This window comes from Anomaloglossus baeobatrachus, chromosome 3, assembly GCF_048569485.1.
Source record: "Anomaloglossus baeobatrachus isolate aAnoBae1 chromosome 3, aAnoBae1.hap1, whole genome shotgun sequence".
NCBI classification, from domain to species: Eukaryota; Metazoa; Chordata; class Amphibia; order Anura; family Aromobatidae; genus Anomaloglossus; species Anomaloglossus baeobatrachus.
Window position 1 is genome coordinate 210,913,200 of NC_134355.1, and position 21,860 is coordinate 210,935,059.

The 21,860-nt window shown below is 44.4% G+C and overlaps 1 protein-coding gene across 1 annotated transcript in view; it reads left to right on the forward strand.

Moving 5' to 3' along the window:
- Positions 1-21,860, forward strand: part of QPCT (glutaminyl-peptide cyclotransferase) — a 585,853-nt gene that overhangs the window by 331,725 nt on the left and 232,268 nt on the right. Inside the window, exon 4 of the mRNA XM_075339704.1 lies at positions 12,905-13,084. Coding sequence (XP_075195819.1) covers positions 12,905-13,084 — 180 coding nt within the window. The remainder of the gene's footprint in view (positions 1-12,904; positions 13,085-21,860) is intronic.

Here is a 21,860-nt window from a genome sequence, read left to right on the forward strand (position 1 = left end):
GAGACCCCCTATGGTGCCTAAACAGTGGAGCTCCCCCACAAGTGACCTAATTTTGGAACTAGACCCCTCAAGGAATTTATCTAGATGTTTGGGGAGCCCCCTGTACCCCCAGGGGCTCTACAAAAGTTGTTAACGTTGAGCCGTGAAAATAATTTTTTTTTTTACCACAAATTTTTGCTTCAACCAGGTAGCTTTTTTTTTTACAAGGGTATCAGGAAAAAATTCACCATAAAACGTATTGAGACGTAAAACGTAATGAGACGTAAAACGTCTCCTGAGTACGCAGATACCTTATATGTGGTGGAAAGCAATTGTTTGGGCGCACGGCAGGGCTTGGAAGAGAAGGAGTGCCATTTGACTTTTTAAACGCAAAGACGCCGTGCATCACTGATCGGCCACTGCAGGATGCACGGACGGAAGAGATACAAAAAGCGACCGGGGATACGGAAAAAAAAAAGTCACCCCAAAAATTGAGCATGGATGCCGATCCGCTATGCATCCCTGATCAGCGCTCGACACACACTGCAGGATGCACACATGGATGAGGTGCAAGAAAATGACTCAAGATATGGACAAAGTTAAAAAAAAAAAAAAAGTCCCGCTAAAAATTGACCACGGATGCAGATACATTATGTGCATTACTGATCAGCGCTTGGCGGGATGCACGGACAAATGAGGTGTAAAAACAGACAGGGGATACAGGAAAAAAAAAATTATACTCACAGGACCCAAAGGATTAGCAGGAGGATCAGTGACCAGAGGAACTGCAGGAGGAATAGAACGCAGCAAAATGGACAGCTTATTACAGTCGCAGCAGGCAGGAAGTTGGACAGCTTATCTGTGAGGACGCAGGAAGGACCCAGCGATGGAGGCAGATGTGATCGGACCAATGAAGATCTTCGACGACCCAGTGACAGCAGGTAGGGGACGTCGGAGAGGGACAGCAGAGAGGGAGGGGAAGACCAGAGAAGCAGAGGCAGAAGAATGGGGGCAGAATAATGATCGCAGGAGAGCAGATCAGGGGGGCACATCGGCAGGGGGCAGGGCCATCATGGGAGCGTGCAGGGGCCATCACAGGAGCGCGCAATACTCATGGTGAGCAGGAGTGGCGATTGGACAGCAGCAGCAGTGGTGGCAGCGGCGGCAGCAGCAGCGTTGGCGTGGTACTACAAGTACCAGCCGGTGCACATGGCAGACATGCTGGAGGAGGGCTCCCCAGGCCAACACAAGCCTGTGGAGGGCGGTCACCTCCAGATCAGACCGCCCCACTGCACGCTGATTGGAGCAATTTCGCGTCATAGCACGATCGCTCCACTCAGTGCTGCAGAGGGTGGGGGGCACCATGTTTGAGCTCCAGCTATGATCTGCTACAGCTTCTGCAGCACCTCATAGCAGGATCTCACAGCAATGCACTGATTGAGGCATTGTTTTAACCGAAACCAGTGCGATCAATGTGCTTGGCGGTTCAGATTTGAACAGCCAATCACAACGATCGTCAATGGGGTCAAGCAAAGGTCTCCTGCTCTAAGAAACAGCAGTGGACATCATTTGAACGCCGTTGCTATGGCCACGGCAATCAAATGAATTTTAGGCAGTTATGTTACGTCCCTGGTCATTAAGTCACGAAAAAAAGGACATAACTTTACCGCCCGCGGTCATGAAGGGGTTAAGGAGTCATTGGAAAAAGGTCATATTAGACCATCCTCGTCACCTTTGGGTGCTGGTTTTTTCTTTGTGTCCAAAAAGGATTGGTCATTGAGACCTTGTATTGACTATTTGTGAACAAGAAGGGGTATTTATCATGTTTTTTTTAAGTAAAACTACTGTACCACAGTTGTGAAAAAGTATACAGTTTATTATTACAAAAAGTGAAAATATCAAAAATCACATGTGATGACAGTTAGTAGTTAGACATACATAGTTAAAATCCAATTAGATGAGACAGAGAGAGAAAAAAAGGTCCCAGGGAGGGAGACAGACTACCCCTTAACTAAAACTGGTAAGAAAGTAGTATTACTATATCCCGGGGGGGCATATAAGTAACCAAAAGATATCAATAGTATACCCCCTGGGCTAGTGGAGTGATGGAATGTCCATACATTAAACAGTAACCAACAGGATAAGGTCCAGATCAGGGCCTGAATACACCAGTATGTAACACCACCAGAATAATCTCAGAGGGAAAAAAAAAAAAAAGTCATATAGTGGTGGGTAAAATGGCACCTGAAGGACCTACCTGTGGTATGTATAGCACCCAGAAAGGGAGTCTGTCAGCCTCACATGTGGACCCGGTCCCGACACATGTTTCGCATGTGCTTCAATGGGAGACCGTGGCCAGCAGTGTGTCGGCGGTGTAGAAATAGAGGCAAGGGGTGGGGACTCACTGTGATAATCACCGCTGTGTCTGGACTCAGCTGAGCGAGCGTATCCCTCCGATAGCCGGCACTCGATATGGCTTCCGGGTTCCAGGAAAGCCTCCTGGTGACGTCATACCCAGAAGCCATAGCACCGAGGCCGGATCGAAGTGAGCATGCTCAGGAGTCTGTGACAGCGCTGAACAGCGGTCTCCATCTTAAGTCCTGGCAGCAGTATGGGCAACAAGCACAATTCATGTAAGCACAATTCATGTAATCACAGTAATTTTATATAGAATTGCACATAGTTAGTATCAGTGGTGTCTGGTACTTTGGTAGGCAGACAAAGATACATAATTAAATATAGAGCTCCTTGTAATTATAGTAAAACAATCCAAAATAGCACAGAGCCACAGCACTCATCTTAAGTTCTGGCGAAAGTAAGGGCAGGGAGCATAGTTCATGTCACCATAGCAATCTTACTCAGACAGCCACACTAATACCATAAGACATCCACAAGGTGGCACCAGTGGTGTCTGGCCATTGATAACACAGATTAGAAATTGTGCTCATTGCAGTCACTAGTAAAGTTCACAGTGAGCACAGATTACTACAAATCCTGCAGGACTTCTGGATATCCGGTCCACGTTGTCCATCCCTCATACAGATGGTATATACTCCACCGCAGGTAAAGAAATGAAAAAAGACTTAAGATGGAGACCACTATTCAGCGCTGTCACAGACTCCTGAGCATGCTCACTTCGATCCGGCCTCGTTGCTATGGCTTCTGGGTATGACGTCACCAGGAGGCTTTCCTGGAACTTGGAAGCCATATCGAGTGACGGCTATCGGAGGGATACGCTCACTCAGCTGAGTCCAGACACAGCGGTGATTATCACAGTGAGTCCCCACCCCTTGCCTCTATTTATACACCGCCGGCACACTGCTGGCCACGGTCTCCCGTTGAAGCACATGCGAAACATGTGTCGGGACCGGGTCCACATGTGAGGCTGACAGACTCTCTTTCTGGGTGCTATACATACCACAGGTAGGTCCTTCAGGTGCCATTTTACCCACCACTATATGACTTTTTTTTTTTTTTTCCTCTGAGATTATTCTGGTGGTGTTACATACTGGTGTATTCAGGCCCTGATCTGGACCTTATCCTGTTGGTTACTGTTTAATGTATGGACATTCCATCACTCCACTAGCCCAGGGGGTATACTATTGATATCTTTTGGTTACTTATATGCCCCCCCGGGATATAGTAATACTACTTTCTTACCAGTTTTAGTTAAGGGGTAGTCTGTCTCCCTCCCTGGGACCTTTTTTTTCTCTCTCTGTCTCATCTAATTGGATTTTAACTATGTATGTCTAACTACTAACTGTCATCACATGTGATTTTTGATATTTGCACTTTTTGTAATAATAAAAACTGCATACTTTTTCACAACTGTGGTACAGTAGTTTTTCTTAAAAAAAACATGATAAATACCCCTTCTTGTTCACAAGTTTTTGTATGTATTCTATGGGGTCCATGTATATTACAACAAATATGAGGTCCGCTCTACTTGTTCTCTGTTTTTCTTGTATTGACTATTGTCTCCTTAATATAATCACTTTCAAATATCAGTATCCATTACCCCTGATGTCGGACCTGTTTTCCAGAGTAAAGGGGGCTAAGTGGTTTGCAAAACTTGATCTTAAGGGGGTGTACAACTCATTCGAATTAAGGAGGGTGATGAATGGAGGACTCCCTTTAATACCCCTGAGATGCATTTTGAGTACCTAGTGATGTCTTTTGGGCTCACTAATGCCCCCTCCGTCTTTCAGTCGTTCATGAATGATATTTTTCGGGACCTGATAGACAATCAGAAATTTGACAATTTGGATCACATTTTAATTTTTTCTGATGATTGGGATGCTCTTGTTGAAGAAAAAAAAAAAGAAATTGCTCTTGTTGAGGAAGTTTGGACAGTTTTTCAGGTACTTAAGGAAAATGCATTGTACGTTAAGGGATTGAAATGTCTCTTTGGCGTGCAAAGAATTTCCTTTTTGGGGTTTATTTTATCCCTGGCTTCTATTGAAATGGATCCAAACAAGGTTTAGGCCATTCATGACTGGTCGAAGCCAACTTCTTTGAAATCCCTTCAGAAATTTTTGGGCTTTGCTAATTTCTATCGTAAATTTATAGGCAATTTCTCTGGTGTTGTTACGCCTTTGACTGATTTGACCAAAAAGGGAGCTGACGTGGAGAATTGGACTCCAGAGGCAATTATGGCATTTCAGGAGCTTAAAAAGAGGTTCACTTCTGCCTCAGTCTTACAGCAACCTGATGTTTCTCTTCTGTTTCAAGTACAGATACGTAGAAGCCTAAGAGATTGGGGCAGGAGCTGTTTTGTCTCAAAGAGATTCTAGATCTTCCAAGTTGAAGCCTTGTGCCTTCTTTTCTCGGACGTTTTCTCCATCTAAACGAAATTATGATGTGGGTAATCGAGAATTACTGGCTATGAAGTGGGCCTTTGAAGAATGGAGACACTGGTTGGAGGGGGCGAGATATCAAGTTGTGTTGCTCACCGATCATAAGAATCTGACCTACCTTGAATCTGCCAAGAGACTGAATCCTAGGCAGGCTAGGTGGGCTCTATTTTTTACACGTTTCAATTTTGTGGTTTCTTTTCTCCCAGGCACCAAGAATATTAAAGCCGATGCCCTCTCTAGAAGTTTCTTTGCTGATTCTCTTGATGTTGTTGAGCCATCTACCATCCTGAATGAAGGTGTGATCTTCTCCACTATTTCGCCCAATTTGAGGTTAGCACTTGAGAGATTTCAGGGGGACAAACCTGAGAGATGTCCTGCGGGGAAACTGTATGTTCCTGATCAATGGAGGACTAGAGTTATGTACGAGATTCATTGTTCCGTATTGGCTGGTCATCATGGGATTTTTGGTACTAAGGATCTTGTGAGTAGGTCTTTTTGGTGGCCTTCTTTATCTCGGGATGTCAGGAGTTTTGTGCAATTCTGTGGGATTTGTTCTAGATCCAAGCCTTGTTGTTCACGTTCTAGTGGGTTGTTGTTGCCATTGCCTGTGCCTAAGAGACCTTGGACTCGCCATGGATTTTATTTCGGATCTTCCTGTATCTCAGAGGATGACTGTTATTTGGGTTATTTGTGATAGATTCTCTAATGTGGTCCATTTGGTACCATTGCCGAAGTTGCCGTCTTCTTCAGAGTTGGTGCCCTTGTTTTTTCAACAGGTGGTTTGTTTACATGGTATTCCTGAGAATATTGTGTCAGACAGAGGAGTTCAGTTTGTGTCCAGATTTTCGAGAGCATTGTATTCTAAATTAGGAATTGAGTTGCCTTTTTCTTCTGCTTTTCATCCTCAGACCAATGGTCAGACTGAGAGCAAATCAGACCTTGGAAACCTATTTGAGATGTTTTGTATCTGTGGATCGGGACGGCTGGGTTTCTTTTTTGCCATGGTCAGAGTTTGCTCTCAATAATAAGGCTAGCTGTGCTACTTTGATGTCTCCTTTTTTCTGCAATTTTGAGTTTCATCCTAGGTTCTCTTCAGGGCAGGTTGAGGCTTCGGTGTGTCCGGGCGTTGATTCTGTGGTGGGGAGAATGTGGTAGATTTGGGGGCAAGTAGTTGACAAATTGTTTCAGTCCCAGGAGAATGCTCAAAGGTTTGCCAACTGGCATAGGACTGTTGGTCCCCAGTTTAAAGTGGGGGACATGGTTTGGTTGTCCTCCAGGAATGTTCTTATGAGAGTTTCTTCTCCTAAATTTAAGCCAAGATTTATTGGACCCTATAAGATTTTGGAGAACATTAATCCCGTATCTTTTCATTTGGCTCTTCCTGAGTCATTTAAAATTCAATTTTTCATAAGTCTTTGTTGAAGACGCATGTGGAGCCAGTAGTTCCCACGGCGCCACCCCCGCACCCTGAGTTGGTATAAGGAGATCTGGAGTATGAAATTGAGAAAATTTTGGATTCTCGTCTTAATAGACGAAAGCTTTAGTACTTTATTAAGTGGAAAGGTTATGGTTAGGAGGACAATTCTTGGGTTTTTGCTTCTGACATTCATGCTGACAAATTGGTTTGTGCCTTCCATCATGCCCATCCTGACAGACCCGGTGGTTCTGGTTAGGGTTTGGTGACCCCTCCTCAAGGGGGGGTACTGTTGTGAATGTCATCCGAGGGGGTGATGGTTTGGAGCTCCCTCTGGTGGTCAGGACTGGGTGTGAAGCTTACTGTGCCTCAACAGGTGTGGGAGTTAATTGGGAGTTTGGGAAGCCCAATTGCAGATCAGCCTGGGTTATATAGTAGAGAAGTGTCTGCTGGCTGGGGCCGGTTATTGTTGTTGTTCCTCAGTCTCTGAATGGAGTTGTCCTTCCATTTTTCCTGTGCCTATCCCATTCTAGATAAGTTGCAAGTTATTTGCTTTATTGCCTGATCCACACCTAAGGGTGTTTGTTTTTCTTTTTGTTTTGCTTAAAGTCTGTTTTCTTGCAGGAGAGAAATTGTCTTTCTGTTTTGATGAGCATGAGGGTTCTCCCTCAGCAGGTCCCATGCAAGAAAAGGAAGATTCTCCCTGTTCTATTTGATTATTTGCATTTTTGTATTTCTTGCGGTTTTTTTGGTATTTTGTTTCTTCCATTATTTACAAGAGTACCTGATATAGTGGGGAAGAGTCTGTGTGGTCTCAGTATTTTTCTTATCAGGAGATCAGTATTTTTCCGCAGGGTTTTTGCAGCGACCGCAATCAGTTATATGTCCTGTCCTGTTCTATCTAGGAAGTTGAGCCTCGCCTTTGCTAATCTATATTTCCTATCTGTGTATTGTGTTTTCTTACATCATCATTGGCTTTATATGTTGGGGGCTTGCTATTCCTTTGGGGACTACTTTTAGGCAAGATAGGTTTCCTCATTTCTATCTGTGAGGTGTAGTAAGTTTCTCCGGCTGTGACGTGGCATCTAGGTGTGTTTAGGAATGCTCCACGGTTACTTCTAGTGTGGTCTGACAGATAGGGGAATGCGGTCAGCTCAGGTTCCAACTGCTCTTGTGTTTTTTCTACTGATGAGATTTTTGTGATCATCCACGGTGACCGGATCATAATAGTAATGTATGCCAATACACGTTACAAATGCAAAAAATTGATATGAATACGGATTATTAACTGCAATACGAACTTTGTAGTTTATTGTATATACTGTAAAAAATGTGAAATGAAATCTATAGGTTCTACAATAAGAAAAATAAAAAAACGGATAGCGGAACATATCACTAATATCAAAAATAAAATGCACCTGGATATTCAGGTGCATGCAAACACTTTGTGGAGAAACATATTAGTGAGCTGCATAATTTCACATTTTATGGTATAGAGAAAATGGATACTCAGATTAGAGGGGGAGATATACGAAAAAAAACTTTTGTTTAGAGAACTATATTGGATTATAAAATTGGATATGAAATACCCTAAGGGAATGAATTATATGAATGACACATTATATTTGTATTGACTTGCTTGTAGGAATTCATGGAGTGACTTGAGATTATGTAAATGATCTTCATATGTGTATTAATTGCTAACACATGTTTATACGATCATTGGTTGTTGAATTAGTGCTTTTAAACCTTGGGTTATAGTTATTTTGTATCTCAGTGACTAAGGGCACGTTTACCTGAAACAAGTTGAGACTATAATTCAACCATCATAATGTTTTAAAATAACCAAATAAAGATGAAGATTTTAATTATGGGACTCACCACTTTATCCTTTTCTATGTTATATTACATGCAAAAATAATGCGGTGTACTAACTTTATTTAGTTGCAGCCCTGGAGTGCTTCCATTTGCTATGGGGGAATGTGGTGCCCTTGAGGCTTTAGTCACCACAGAGTACTGAACCTGATTTAAGTTGTAGTGATTAACCCGGAACCGGAGGAGGACAGTACCGGTTTCACCACTTACACACTCAAATACACAATGAGGTTGCCCTCCCCAATGGGGATTAGGCTAGGGTAGTGTCTTAAGGTAGCCTACAAACATGTGGGGCACCACCCACTAGTGACAGGGACCTCTAGGGAAGGAACAGCCACCAGGGGGAGTCAGGAGCCAACACAACAGTTAAGAAAAGGAACAGACGTGTTTTACCGGTGCTCTGGTGGGACACAGGAGTTGTTCTTGGGGTTGCCGAGGTGTGAGCTTAGTCACCCATCGGAGCCGGCGCCATGCAGGGTGCAGGACCCTAGGGAAGATCACACTTCAAGTTGGTTTTCCAGAAATTGCCGGGACGGGGAGGTTTCAAGCCTCCCTGGCCACAAAGAGCCCGAAGCACAGTGCCAGATAGACTCTGGGGCCATGGACAGCACCAGGCCCCATTGTGGAGCCGCGGTACCTGCTAATAGGGCAAGCGTACTACTCGAGATGGACTGGGGTCCCCAAGGAGCTTTAAGCCACGGGGATCCAACACACAGGGCGGTAGGAGGAAGGGGCCCACCGAGCATCATACTGGACTGACTTCCAAAGGAATTCAGGTTCGACGGAGCCCATCACAGTGAGTGACCAGTACTACCCGGGCGAGCGGCACAAAGAGTGAGTTAAGACACCTGGAACCGCAGCATCTGACTCGGACTGTTATTACCGGTGCTGCCGCCTCGCGCCTCGGCGCTAAAGGCCATTGCTATCACTACTCCCCTCATCATCCTCCCCAGGGCCTGCCCCACCTGTGGGGAGTGACACCATCTCTGCTGCTACTACCATCCACCTCGGAGGACAGCGACGGATAATCTCTGGCCGCATACCACAGGTGGCGTCACAACAACTTATCCTACTACTACCCCCATCATCTTCCTTACTTATCGGTATACATCTCAGGGCACGAAGCCGGGCAGGCCACCGCGACATCTCAGATCATCACACCAGCCCGGTGATGAGCAACTCAGGTACGAGACCCCGTGCCCGATTCCCCGTGCCCGATTCCCCATGCCCTCTGGGTGCTGCACATGCTTGAGCCCCCCAGTATAAAAATAGCAGCCTGCATTAGATGCGACAATCCCGTAACTTTACCTGGTTCATACCGATTTCCCTGCTGCAGTGGCACTCGGGGTAGTAAGGGATTAACAACAGCTCACAGCTGCCACTAACCCCTAGATTACTAATGGGAGGTGTCTATGAGACCCCCCCCATTACAAATCTTTACGTGAAAATAAACAAACCCCCCCTAAAAAATCATTTATTTGAAATAATATACACACACATTTATTTTTATACCAAAGTAGTGACTTGCACACAGTACCTGTGATTGGTTGCAGGCAGACACTGTCTCACATGCCGGGGGCACGCCTGACTCCAACCAATCACAGACCTCGGGACTGCCAACGGGCAGGGAAAACCCTCATGGACATGCACATGGATGAGCATGATACGTGGCCCCAGAAGTGAATGGGTGGCCGCTGGAGCAGTTACAGCCGCATCAGAGCCTCGGTAATTTGAAGCTCTTGCTTCATTCTTCTTTTCTCTATTTCCCTTTTTTTTTAATTTCTTGAGTGCCAGATCCGGATTAACACTTGGAATCGAGTTTGAAACCTTTTGAAGTCTTGGTCCGCCCATCACTACTGCCATGTCCTTGGCTATATGAGTGTAGAGACACCTACGAGATAGATTGGTTTGACCACCTTCCCCAGAGAGCCTTTTCTCGGGCCAGCATTCAATTGTCGGGGACTGAGGTGGGGCAATTTGAGGGTGAATCACTCATGGGTTTGGAGGAGTCCATGCAGAGGGGGAGCCACTACTTTGTATGTTTCCACTGAGATTCGCAAGAAAAGGGGTTTGTTTTTTTTGTGTTAAAAAAGGTAATTTTATTGGAGTCTTCCCCATCGTTCCTAAACAAAAAGGAACATCTGGGACTCAACTGACCCTTGATTGTGTGAGGGTGGATCATCAGGGTGTGTGTTTGTCTTCTACATGTAATCCTCAGTTTGTTCTGACAGCAGAGGTGGTGCTAGAGAGCAGGACTGAGAATATTTCTGTGTTTGTGGACAGTGAAGCAGGACCAGCATGGTGGATGCTCTATTTGTAAAATTTCATGGGCTCACCTGCAGTATGTTAACTAAACCCATCTCCATCTATGCCATCGACTCAGCACCACTTGCTCATGGACGCCTGACACAGATTGTACATTATATTAGACTAAAGGTAGGAACCCTGCATTATGAAGTAATTTCCTGTTATGTTCTGGAGAGCCTTCCCACTCCTGTTGTATTGGGTCTACCCTGGTTGGTGAAACGTAATCCGGTAGTGTATTGGCAATCCAGGGAAATTGTGTAGTGGGCAAAATACTGTTTTAATAAGTGCTTAAACACTTCCCTCTCTGCGGCTCTATGGAGACTTTACCTGTATTTTTTACTGGTTTTCAGAATGTATTTTCAGAGAGGGGTGTCAAGATTTTCTTCCCCATCGTGTATACGGCTGTCCCATTAACCTACTCCCTGATGCAAAACTACCCAAATCCAGACTGTATAATCTTTCTGGTCCAGAGAGAAAAGCCATAAAAAATTACATTGTTGAGAGTCTAGAGAAGGGACATATCAGACCCTCTTTTTTGCCCATGGCAGCAGGTTTCTTCTTCAGTAGGAATAAAAATAGTCTCCACCCTTGTTTAGATTTTCTGGAATTGAATCAGATTACCGACAAAGACCCATATCCTCTTTCTCTGGTTCCAAATTTATTCAACCAGATTGTGGGAGCTAAATGGTTCTCCATGTTGGATTTAAGGGGGGGGATTACAATCTGGTTAGAATCATAGATGGGGAGGAATGGAAGACTAATTTCAATACACCTGATAGGCATTTCGAATGTCTAGTCGCAAGCCTACTCCAAAAAAGCAGAAAAATCTTGCTAGGGCTCATTTTTGTGGAAATATGGTAGTTCCCGATTGCATGCTGCGTACTGGCGCACACAGGAGAAAATACATAAACTGTGGTCCATTTTTTTTTCTTATTAACTCTTATAAAAATTAAAAACTTAAAGGCTATAGCAACATAGTGAAAAAAAAATGTAATTTAATTTATCTTTCTTCACTGCTGAATGGTGTAAAATTATGTGGCAAACCTGTGGTGTTAATATGCTCACTGCACCCCTGGATGAATTAATTGAGGGGTGTAGTTTGTAAAATGTGATCACTTATGCTCTTCTGGGATGTCAGGGGCTCTGCCAATGTGACAAGGCACCCCAAAACTATTCCAGCTAAATCTGAATATGGCTCTTCTTCCCTTCTGAGCTTTGCACAATACCTCAAAATTAATTTTTGACTTTGACTATATATGAGTTATTGCTGAGCTCAGAAGAAATTGTGTAACATCTCAAATTACAATCCTGTTTTGAAAATTAAAACTTTGGGGCCAAAGCAACATTTTAGTGAAAATATGTTTTGTTGTTGTTTTTTATTTTCACAGCCCAATGTTGTAAAATTCTGTGAATCACCTTAGGGTTAAAATTGTTCACCAATGAATTCCTCAGGAGATGTACTTTCTAGAATGGGTTCTCTTGTGATTTCTTTTGTTTTGACATGTCAGGGGCTCTTTGAATGTGGTATTGTGTCCACAATCTATTCCAGCCAAAATGATGCTCCGAACTTCAAATAACGCTACTTTCCTTTGGCAGCTTGCATCCACCCCTGGAAATGGCGCATTGTTTCTTAGCGCCATGTCCAGGCGCTTTACCCGGCTCATCCAGCGGCCCTGAAGGCGGTGGCACACTGGGTACTAAAGGGGTTAATACCAGCTTTGTATTTTCAAATAGTTCTAAGCCCGAAATTCATGGTGTCACGCCAATTAGATATGGCCACCATGAATTTCTAATAAACTGTAAAAAAATAACAAGACATAGAAAACATTTTTACTAGAAATAAAACAAAAAAACATTTAGAGACTCCATCTTTATTATAAAAAAAACTCCTTAGTCCGACGTAGTCTATAGGGACAGCAATGTCAGCTTCATCACTCTGTACAGACACAGTATATACAAAGTGAGAACCAGAGAGAGCATTGTCAGCTCTGTTACATCGCTCTGTACAGAGCGAGAAGCAGGTTGACAGTAAGGACCTTTGATGATGTCATAGTCATGTGACCAGACTGTAAGCCAATGTCTGTACAACATTTACACTAGACTGGTCACATGGCTATGACGCCACGGAAGGTCCTTTAACCCGGGGGGACAGCAATGAGCGGACTCAGAAGCAAAAGCGGCCAGGAGTCAGAGTGTGTAGGACGCGTCGCAGGACCTGTATGTATGATCATAATGTTTTTTAATAACGTGCTTTTTTTTTTACAGCCCCTGGACCCGATCTGTAACACGAGTGTCCCAGGAAAGCTCATGATCAGGATCGTGTACATGATCACTATGTGATCGGTATGATCTCCGATCTTTACAGTTTGGTATCAACCATCACTAGTTAAGATTTATAAATGAGCTGCTGTTCAAGTGCAATAAAGCCATTCTATGTAAGACTTGTGATTTTCAATATTTTTTACTTCTATAGGGAAGAAGCTCCGGATCAAAACCAGATCTTTCCCTTAAATTAATTTTCTTTGATGGTGAAGAAGCATTCCATCAGTGGACACCATTTGATTCACTTTACGGCTCTCAGCATTTAGCTCAGAAGATGGAAAGTAATCCACACCCACCTAATGCTGAAAATACAAATCAACTTGATGGCATTGTAAGTATTGGGCAGTTTTTACATACTTTTAAATACTGTACACACATACAGCATGTACACATAAAATACTATTAGTAATTTTGATAGCTTCAGCTGACCATACATTTTAAATAAGGTAGATTTTATTGGGAACCACGGTCAATAAAATGTTTATGGAGAAAGTATAATTGAAGAAAAAAAAAATTAAAGAAACAACCATATCATGAAAATGGAAGTGCAAGTCAAGCTTTCAATAAATAGTATATGGTGACAATGACTTCAAGTTACATATGCATAAAAAAAGAGGGCTGCATCTTCAAATCAATTTGATTCATTTAATTATATGCATAAAAGACAGCAAAGTCTAACGGGCTTAAAAGCAATTAAAAGACACAAAACCCACAAATATATATCACCACCAACCATATCCAGGATATTAATGACACGTCTTTCCACACTTTGTCCTTTGCTAATGGAGACAACTCTATAGGCAGAGACAGACTGCATCCAGTAGAATTGGGTCGATTATGCTAATACCACTCTAATCACACATTGATGAGAGTTTGATCCAAGTGTTACCATGTGATCTGATTCTACAAAATTTCTTTCCATTGTATCAGTCTGTGGAAATTGGACTCCACTCAGATGTCATCCTAGTGTAGTTCGATGATTTCCAGGCACTCATTGACTTGCAAAGCAAAGTGCAATCCAATATTTTGTTGCATCGCACTTGGACACAAAATACAAAAGAGTGAGCAAGCCTTACGGGTATTAACCTAAGGGTAGGTTCAAACGACAATATAAAAAAATCAATTCAAATTTCATGCAGAAAAGTGGCACAATTTTTTTCTCACCTGTCATCCATGTGCTATTTGTATGTTATGCGTTATTAAACAGTAACGGTTATTACTCATTTACAGGACCCTTTCCAGTTTCCTATGCTACAGAATTCTAATGTATCCTTAAAAATCAAATGCCATACTGTGGCAGCCGATTTTTTTTTTCTCGCACCTATAAAGTTGAATGGGAAAGTCACATTCGATTTCAGAATAAAATCGCAACTTGCTGTCATTTTTTCACAGGCAGATTCTGCCTGTGGGAAAAAAAAACTGTCACTATACTGCCTCATTAAATAATTAAATAAATACTCAATAATAAAAAAAGATAAAAAAAAAATAGCACCATTTCTGCATCTCTTGGCAGAAAAAAAAAAAAACACAGGGTAAAATATGCATGTTTTTTGCCCCCTTTTTGCGGCAGTGTTTTTTACATGCGTTTTTGGGGCAGATTTTTTTTGCTTTCAAAAATGGTTTTCTTCTTGCCATTCCACAAAAGGCCAGATTCGTGGAGTATACAGCTAAGGCTGGACTCACACGAACATAAGGCATCCGATGCGAGAGCATTGGATGCGATATGCCAATGACCCCCGACTCAGGCTCTGCTGCGAGCGTGGGCTGAGTGTCATGCGACTGTGACTCGATCCTGCAATCAGGTCACAGCTGTGAAGCAGAGAGATGGTCTCTCTGCTGTACCATTTCAGGACCTACATTCCATGCAGACGGACGTAAGGTTTGGGCCCATACACTGAGCCATGACTATATATGGAGATTGATTCTGGTATGGAGGTCTGAGGGCACAACCTTGAAAACTAAAGGCATTTACTACTAAATGATCGGTTTAACTGAGATCACTACTGTATGATTTAAACGGCTGCTCCTGCTGTGGTCAGCAATTAGGACCTTTGTCGTGTTTCTTGTAACCCCTGACTACGTATGGAGGTTTATCCATCTTGGGGATGAATTCGACTATCTGCGTGCATCCTTAAGGTTGGCTGCCCTGCTGATTATGGTGGTCGTGTTATAAAATATCCCTCAAGTGGCAACGATGTTGTTGTGAGCCCAAATGCAATAAGATGATCATCATCCAGATGAGATACCAGTTGGATCCTAGGATCATAATACTCCTGTCACTAGCTCTGTGACCAATAGGACCGTACTCACTCCGATATCAAAATAAGGAGTCTATCAAGCAACTGTCTTCAAGCCCCTGATGAGCCCTACACCACTAAGATGTTAATGGGCGAAACGCGTCGGGCAACTCTGTAAACTGGGCAACTTTGTATACTTGGACAATCCTTATTATGAATTGTGTCTCAAAAATTTCTTTAAATTGAGCATAAATTTGTGCTGAATACTCTTAAACAGCATAATTATCTAAACTGCACTTTACAGCTATTTATTTGAGCACACTGACAGATTTGACTAATCAGGTGACGACCCCTAAGCCCCACCCCATAATCCTTGTATTATGCTATTAGCAACCTCAAATCATCCTGGACTGTGCACTATGTTCACTGTGGTGATAAAACTCTAAGATCTCTATCTAGTAGATGGGGTGCACTATTCTGTCATAAGGAGGGCGGTTTATAGGGACCTAGTTGTCGTTGAACGGGGGCGTCATCAACCTAGGACGCCGACCCCCGTACGGTAGGAAGGAGATAGGATAGGGAGAGTCTCCTTATTTCCTCCTTACCTTCTCTTTTAATATTTTTGTTTATGTATGTTTGTGAATGATTATCAAATAAAATATATTTTTAACAAAAGTAGTAAGACAATCAGGTTTGCACTACAGGTAGTAATCTAATATATAAAGCTCAGTGTATATTTGTGTGTGTATGTTCGTTAAAGGAATCCGCACCGTTACATTTACTCCCTGCTCTGATGCCCTAGACTGACCGGTGTCTCCCCTGTGTCTGACATTCTGGACATTGACTGGTCGAACCCCCAAAATGTATAATATACACTGTTAGGATTTAATTTGCCAATTTGAGTGGTCATGTGATCGCTCAGCAGTGATTTGCAGACTAGGGGTCATCTGCTGAATGACGTCTCCTCCTGCATCTCTCATTGTTATAATTTTCTCATTGTTATAATTTTCAATTTGAGAGAAACAGGAGGAGACATCATTCGGCAGATGACCACACATTGCAAATCACAAGTGAGCGATCAGATGACAACTATTCGAATCGGCAAGTGAAATCCTAACACAGCGCATATTACACACCTTTAGGTTATGGTAGGTCAATATTTAGAATTACATTACATTACACACTGTACGTGACAGGTACAGGGCATATGTAGGGTGTATAATCTAATATATAAAGCTCAGTGTATATATGTGTGTGTGTATGTCCGTTAAAGGAATCCGCACTGTCACATTTACAATCACAAAACTTTGCACAGACACCCCATGTGACTCAGGGAACGTTATAGACTATGTTTTGAGGGGAAAATTTAACCCCGCACTTTACAGTTATTTGCCAAAAAACCTGCTTACATTAAAATCAATGAACCTGGGAGCTACAGGTCATTAATAGGAGCTGTAATTGGTTGCTATAGGAAACAAAGGACATTGTTAGTATAAGACAGGTAATGTGTCAGATAATATGTTGATAGAGACAAACACAGAGACACCGACACACACACAGACACACAGTGTCACACACAGCCAGAGACACATACAGAGACACACAGAGACAGAGACACAGAGATACTGATATAGAGACACACAGGGACACAGAGTCTGATACAGAGAAAGACACACAGAAACAAAGAGACAGAGACACACCCAGAGACAGAGACACACCCAGAGACAGAGACACACCCAGAGACAGAGACACACCCAGAGACAGAGACACACCCAGAGACAGAGACACACCCAGAGACAGAGACACACCCAGAGACAGAGACACACCCAGAGACAGAGACACACCCAGAGACAGAGACACACCCAGAGACAGAGACACACCCAGAGACAGAGACACACCCAGAGACAGAGACACACCCAGAGACAGAGACACTGAGATAGAGATACAGAGACATAGACAGAGACACAGACACTCACAGACATAGAAACACAGAGACTGATAGAGATAGAGACAGAGACATAGACAAAGAGAGAGAGACACAGAGACACACAGAGACTGATACAGAGACACACACACAGAGACACAAAGTCTGATACACAGACACACAAACACAGACACACAGACTGATACAGAGACACACCAAGACACACACAGAGAAAGACTAATACAGAGACTGATACAGAGACACCCAGAGACATAGACACACAAAGACTGATAACTGATACAGAGAAACAGAGGCACAGAGATAGAGACTGAGACACACAGAGACAGAGATACACAGAGACAAACACACACAGAGACCCACAAAGACAGAGACCCACAGACAGAGACACGCAGAGACAGACACACATACAGAAACACAGACACACACACACAGAGACCCACAAAGACAGAGACCCACAGACAGAGACACGCAGAGACAGATACACATACAGAAACACAGACACACACACACAGAGACCCACAGACAGAGACAGACAGAGGCAGAGACACACAGAGACAGACACACACAGAAGCCCACAAAGACAGAGACACAAAGAGATACACAGAGACACAAAGAGACACAGTGACACAGATATAGACACAGACATACAGACACAGAGATACACACAAACACAAGCACAGACACACAGACAGAAACATGCAGAGACAGAGAGAGGGAGACAGACAGACAGAGAGGGACACAGAGAGTGGGAGAGAGGGAGAGGGAGAGAGACAGCTACTATCCCGGGCACCGCCAGGTAAGACAGCTAGTAAATATATATATGTATCTATTACCCCCTACACATGCTCTGCACCTACTCTGGCCGCAGATGCAGGGCCCACTGGCATCACGTCACAGGCTCCCCCTGATATCATTACACCTATCCAGGGCCCACAGTAGTGCAGAGCAAGGGCGAAACAGAGAGCCAGTGGCCATCTGCTCCTCAATGGTTTTCAACCATGCATCCGAGAAAATAGCAATGGCCACCATCACCCACACGCCCAGTCATTTTGCCACTGCATAAATTACATCATATACATGACACACACATAGATACTATAGAAAAGATAGATGGATGCAGGGTCAGACTGGGGTGTCTGGGGTCCACAGGAGGAGTTAACTCTAGAGGCCACACAACAACTATATGCAAATAGCTCCAGGAGCCCCCACACAGCCTCCTGCACACAGCAGGAGCCCCCACACAGCCTCCTGCACACAGCAGGAGCCCCCACACAGCCTCCTGCACACAGCAGGAGCCCCCACACAGCCTCCTGCACACAGCAGGAGCCCCCACACAGCCTCCTGCACACAGCAGGAGACTTCACACAGGTTTCCATAGACAGCAGGGGCCCCCACATAGCCTCTTATATACAACAGGAGCCCCAACAGATCCCATATAGACCTAAAAAAAAAAAAAAAAAAAAATATTCTCACCTAATCCTGATTCCCAGCACCGTAGCCTCTGTCTTCTATTCTATGGAAGCCTGCAGAGGCAGCGCGATGCAATGATGTCACTGCACTGCCCTTGTGGATATACGGTCTCCTAAGACACAGGTCTGCAGCGGTCTGTGGCTTAGGAGACGGGCAGCTATAGAGCAGGGAGCTCTTGCTCTGTCACAGGTTTGAACTGTATTGGGGTGACACCGACACAGTTCAGTGCAGTGGTTGCATAAGATTCGAGGCTCCGGCCAAGATTTTCTGGGCCGTAGCTCTGGATCTTTGATGCCAGTGGTGCCCCTGCTGGCGGGTACCCTCTATGTCCAGTTGGAGAGCCCCCTGGGGCATTGACTGGTGTCTGTGTGCCACACCAACGCTGGACAGATGATAGACAAATAGATATCAGATAGATACATAGATAGATAGATACTGCAGACAGACAGACAGACATATGATAGCTATATAGATAGATATATGATAGATGGATAGATAGATGGACAGAGGGATAGATAGATATATGATAGAGAGATATATGATAGATAGATATATGGTAGCTAGATAGATATGATAGATAGATATATGATAAATAGATAGATGGATGATGGATAGATAGACAGAGAGATAGAGATACATAGATATAGACATATATAATTGAGAGATAGACAGACAGACAGATAATAGATAGACAGACTGCTACAGTATACAGGACACACACATTATACATAACATATACAGACAGCACATAATACATTACAGATATGACACAGTATGTTATACTCACATACAGTCACTTCCTGGGCTCCAAGATTCCAGTGGACCTTTGTAACAGCATCTCTGGCAGTGCTGCCGCCTTTCCCTCTCCTCCTCTCTCTGGTAAAGACAGGAGTAGAGAGGACACAGAGCCGAGAGCACGGGAGGGCGCCCCCTGCTGTAGATTGTGCAGGGAGCCGACAGAATGCAGAGCGGAGGGGAAGGGGGGTGCTCCCTGCTGGAGCCTGTGTAGGGAGCCGACAGTATGCAGAGTGGAGGGGAGGGGGGGGCGCTCCCTGCTGGAGCCGATGCATTAGGATCAGCAAAGTGAAAGTAAACCGCTTTGCTCCCTGGGTGCCCAGCTCTGCTGTCGGCCTGCCGGCCCCCTGTGCGACTGCACCACTCGCACATAGGTAAAGCCGGCTATGTCGCCGACAACACATGATGGAAATGATGTGACACCTACCAGGAGCCTGCCTAAACATTCTAGCATCTACCATTTGTACTGCGCTTGGCATCCTCTTTAGCATATGCGCAGTACAAACTGGCTTTGGTCATGCGACTTTGACACGATCTTGCGATCGTGTCACAGCTGTGAAGTTGAGAGCGGGCTCTGCGGAGGAGAGGGAGAGGTTAATCCCCCAATCTCCTCCATTGTCAGCCTGTGCGTATATCGCACTGCACTGAGATAACATCCGAGTGCAGTCCGATGTTTCTCTCCCACCAGTGGCGTAGCTAGGGGTTCAGCTCGGGAGGGGGGGGGGGGGGGGAACATCTGAGTGGGCCCCTAACTAGGTAACCGTGAGAACTACGGTGGAGGAGACTAATCGTGGGTACAGGGGATCCTCAGCAGATGACACTGGTATTACCGTAATATGGTGACTATATAGTGGTAGATATCGGTCCTGCAGCACATACAAGAGATCACAGTACAGTTAACTTACAGCTGACGTTCTTTCGGATGGAATTGTTCACTTTTTCCATCTTTTCCATCTGGCCCAGACCGACATGACAACTTCTTCCAGCCACAACTCGTCTACAGAGATTACAACAAAGACACATTTGACTTCTCATATTTCTGGCACCGTCCTCATCTAATCCCAACCTGCACAAACTCCTCATCCTGCCGTCACCCCAATACTAAGCCACTGCTGCCATATGTGTCCCTATTACTGCACCTGCTGTGTGGCACAAAAAACGACTCTACTTACTTCCCCACATAGTAATGCCCCCACTGTGCCCCCTACATATTAATGCCACCACTGTACCCCCCACATATTAATGCCACCATTATGCCCTTTACATGGTAAAATGCCTCCTTTGTGTCCACTAGATGGTAACATTTCTCCCTAGAAAATATTAATGTCCCGTATAAGTGCCCTAGAAAAATGCCCACATATTGCTTCTAGAAAGTAATAGAGTCCCCAGTGTGCCTGTGTCGGTCACAATACCCTGACTGCCCCTACAACAATAATGGTTCTTAAGTATTATTATTATTATTATTTATTATTATAGCGCCATTTATTCCATGGCGCTTTACAAGTGAAAGAGGGTATACGCACAACAATCATTAACAGTACAAAGCAGACTGGTATAGGAGGAGAGAGGACCCTGCCCGCGAGGGCTCACAGTCTATAGGGAATGGGTGATGGTACAATAGGTGAGGTCAGAGCTGGTTGTGCAGCGGTGTACTGGACTGAGGGCTATTGTAGGTTGTAGGCTTGTTGGAAGAGGTGGGTCTTGAGGTTCCTCTTGAAGCTTTCCACGGTAGGGGAGAGTCTGATATGCTGAGGTAGAGCGTTCCAGAGTATGGGGGAGGCACGGAAGAAATCTTGTACGTGATTGTGGGAAGAGAAGATGAGAGAGGGGTAGAGAAGGAGATCTTGTGAGGATCTGAGGTTACGTGCAGGTAGGTACCGGGAGACTAGGTCACAGATGTAGGGAGGAGACAGGTTGTGGATGGCTTTGTATGTCATAGTTAATGTTTTGAACTGGAGTCGTTGGATGATGGGAAGCCAGTGAAGGCATTGGTAGAGTGGCGAGGCTGGGGAATAGCGAGGGGAGAGGTAGATTAAGCGGGCTGCAGAGTTTAGGATAGATTGGAGGGGTGCAAGAGTGTTGGAAGGGAGGCCAGAGAGCAGGAGGTTGCAGTAGTTGAGGTGGGAGAGGATGAGGGCATGCACTAATGTTTTTGCTAATTCTTGGTTAAGGAAAGCACGGATCCGGGAGATATTTTTGAGTTGTAGTCTGCATGAGGTGAAGAGGGCTTGGATGTGTGGCTTGAAGGATAGAGCAGAGTCGAGGGTTACTCCAAGGCAACGAGCTTGTGAGACTGGGGAGAGTGAGCAACCATCAAGTTTGATGGAAGGCTTGTTGGAGGAGATGAGTGAGGAGGAGGAAAGACAATGAATTCTGTTTTGTCCATGTTAAGTTTTAGGAATTGCGCAGAGAAGAAGGATGAAATAGCAGGCATTGTGGAATTTTGGTTAGTAGAGAGAGAATGTCAGGTCCAGAGAGGTAGATCTGTGTGTCATCGGCATAGAGATGATACTGAAAGCCGTGGGGCTCTATGAGCTGTCCCAGGCCGAAGGTGTAGATGGAGAACAGCAGGGGTCCAAGAACTGAGCCTTGGGGGACACAGACAGATAGGTGGCGAGATGAGGAAGTTGTGTGAGAATGGGAGACGCTGAAACTTCGGT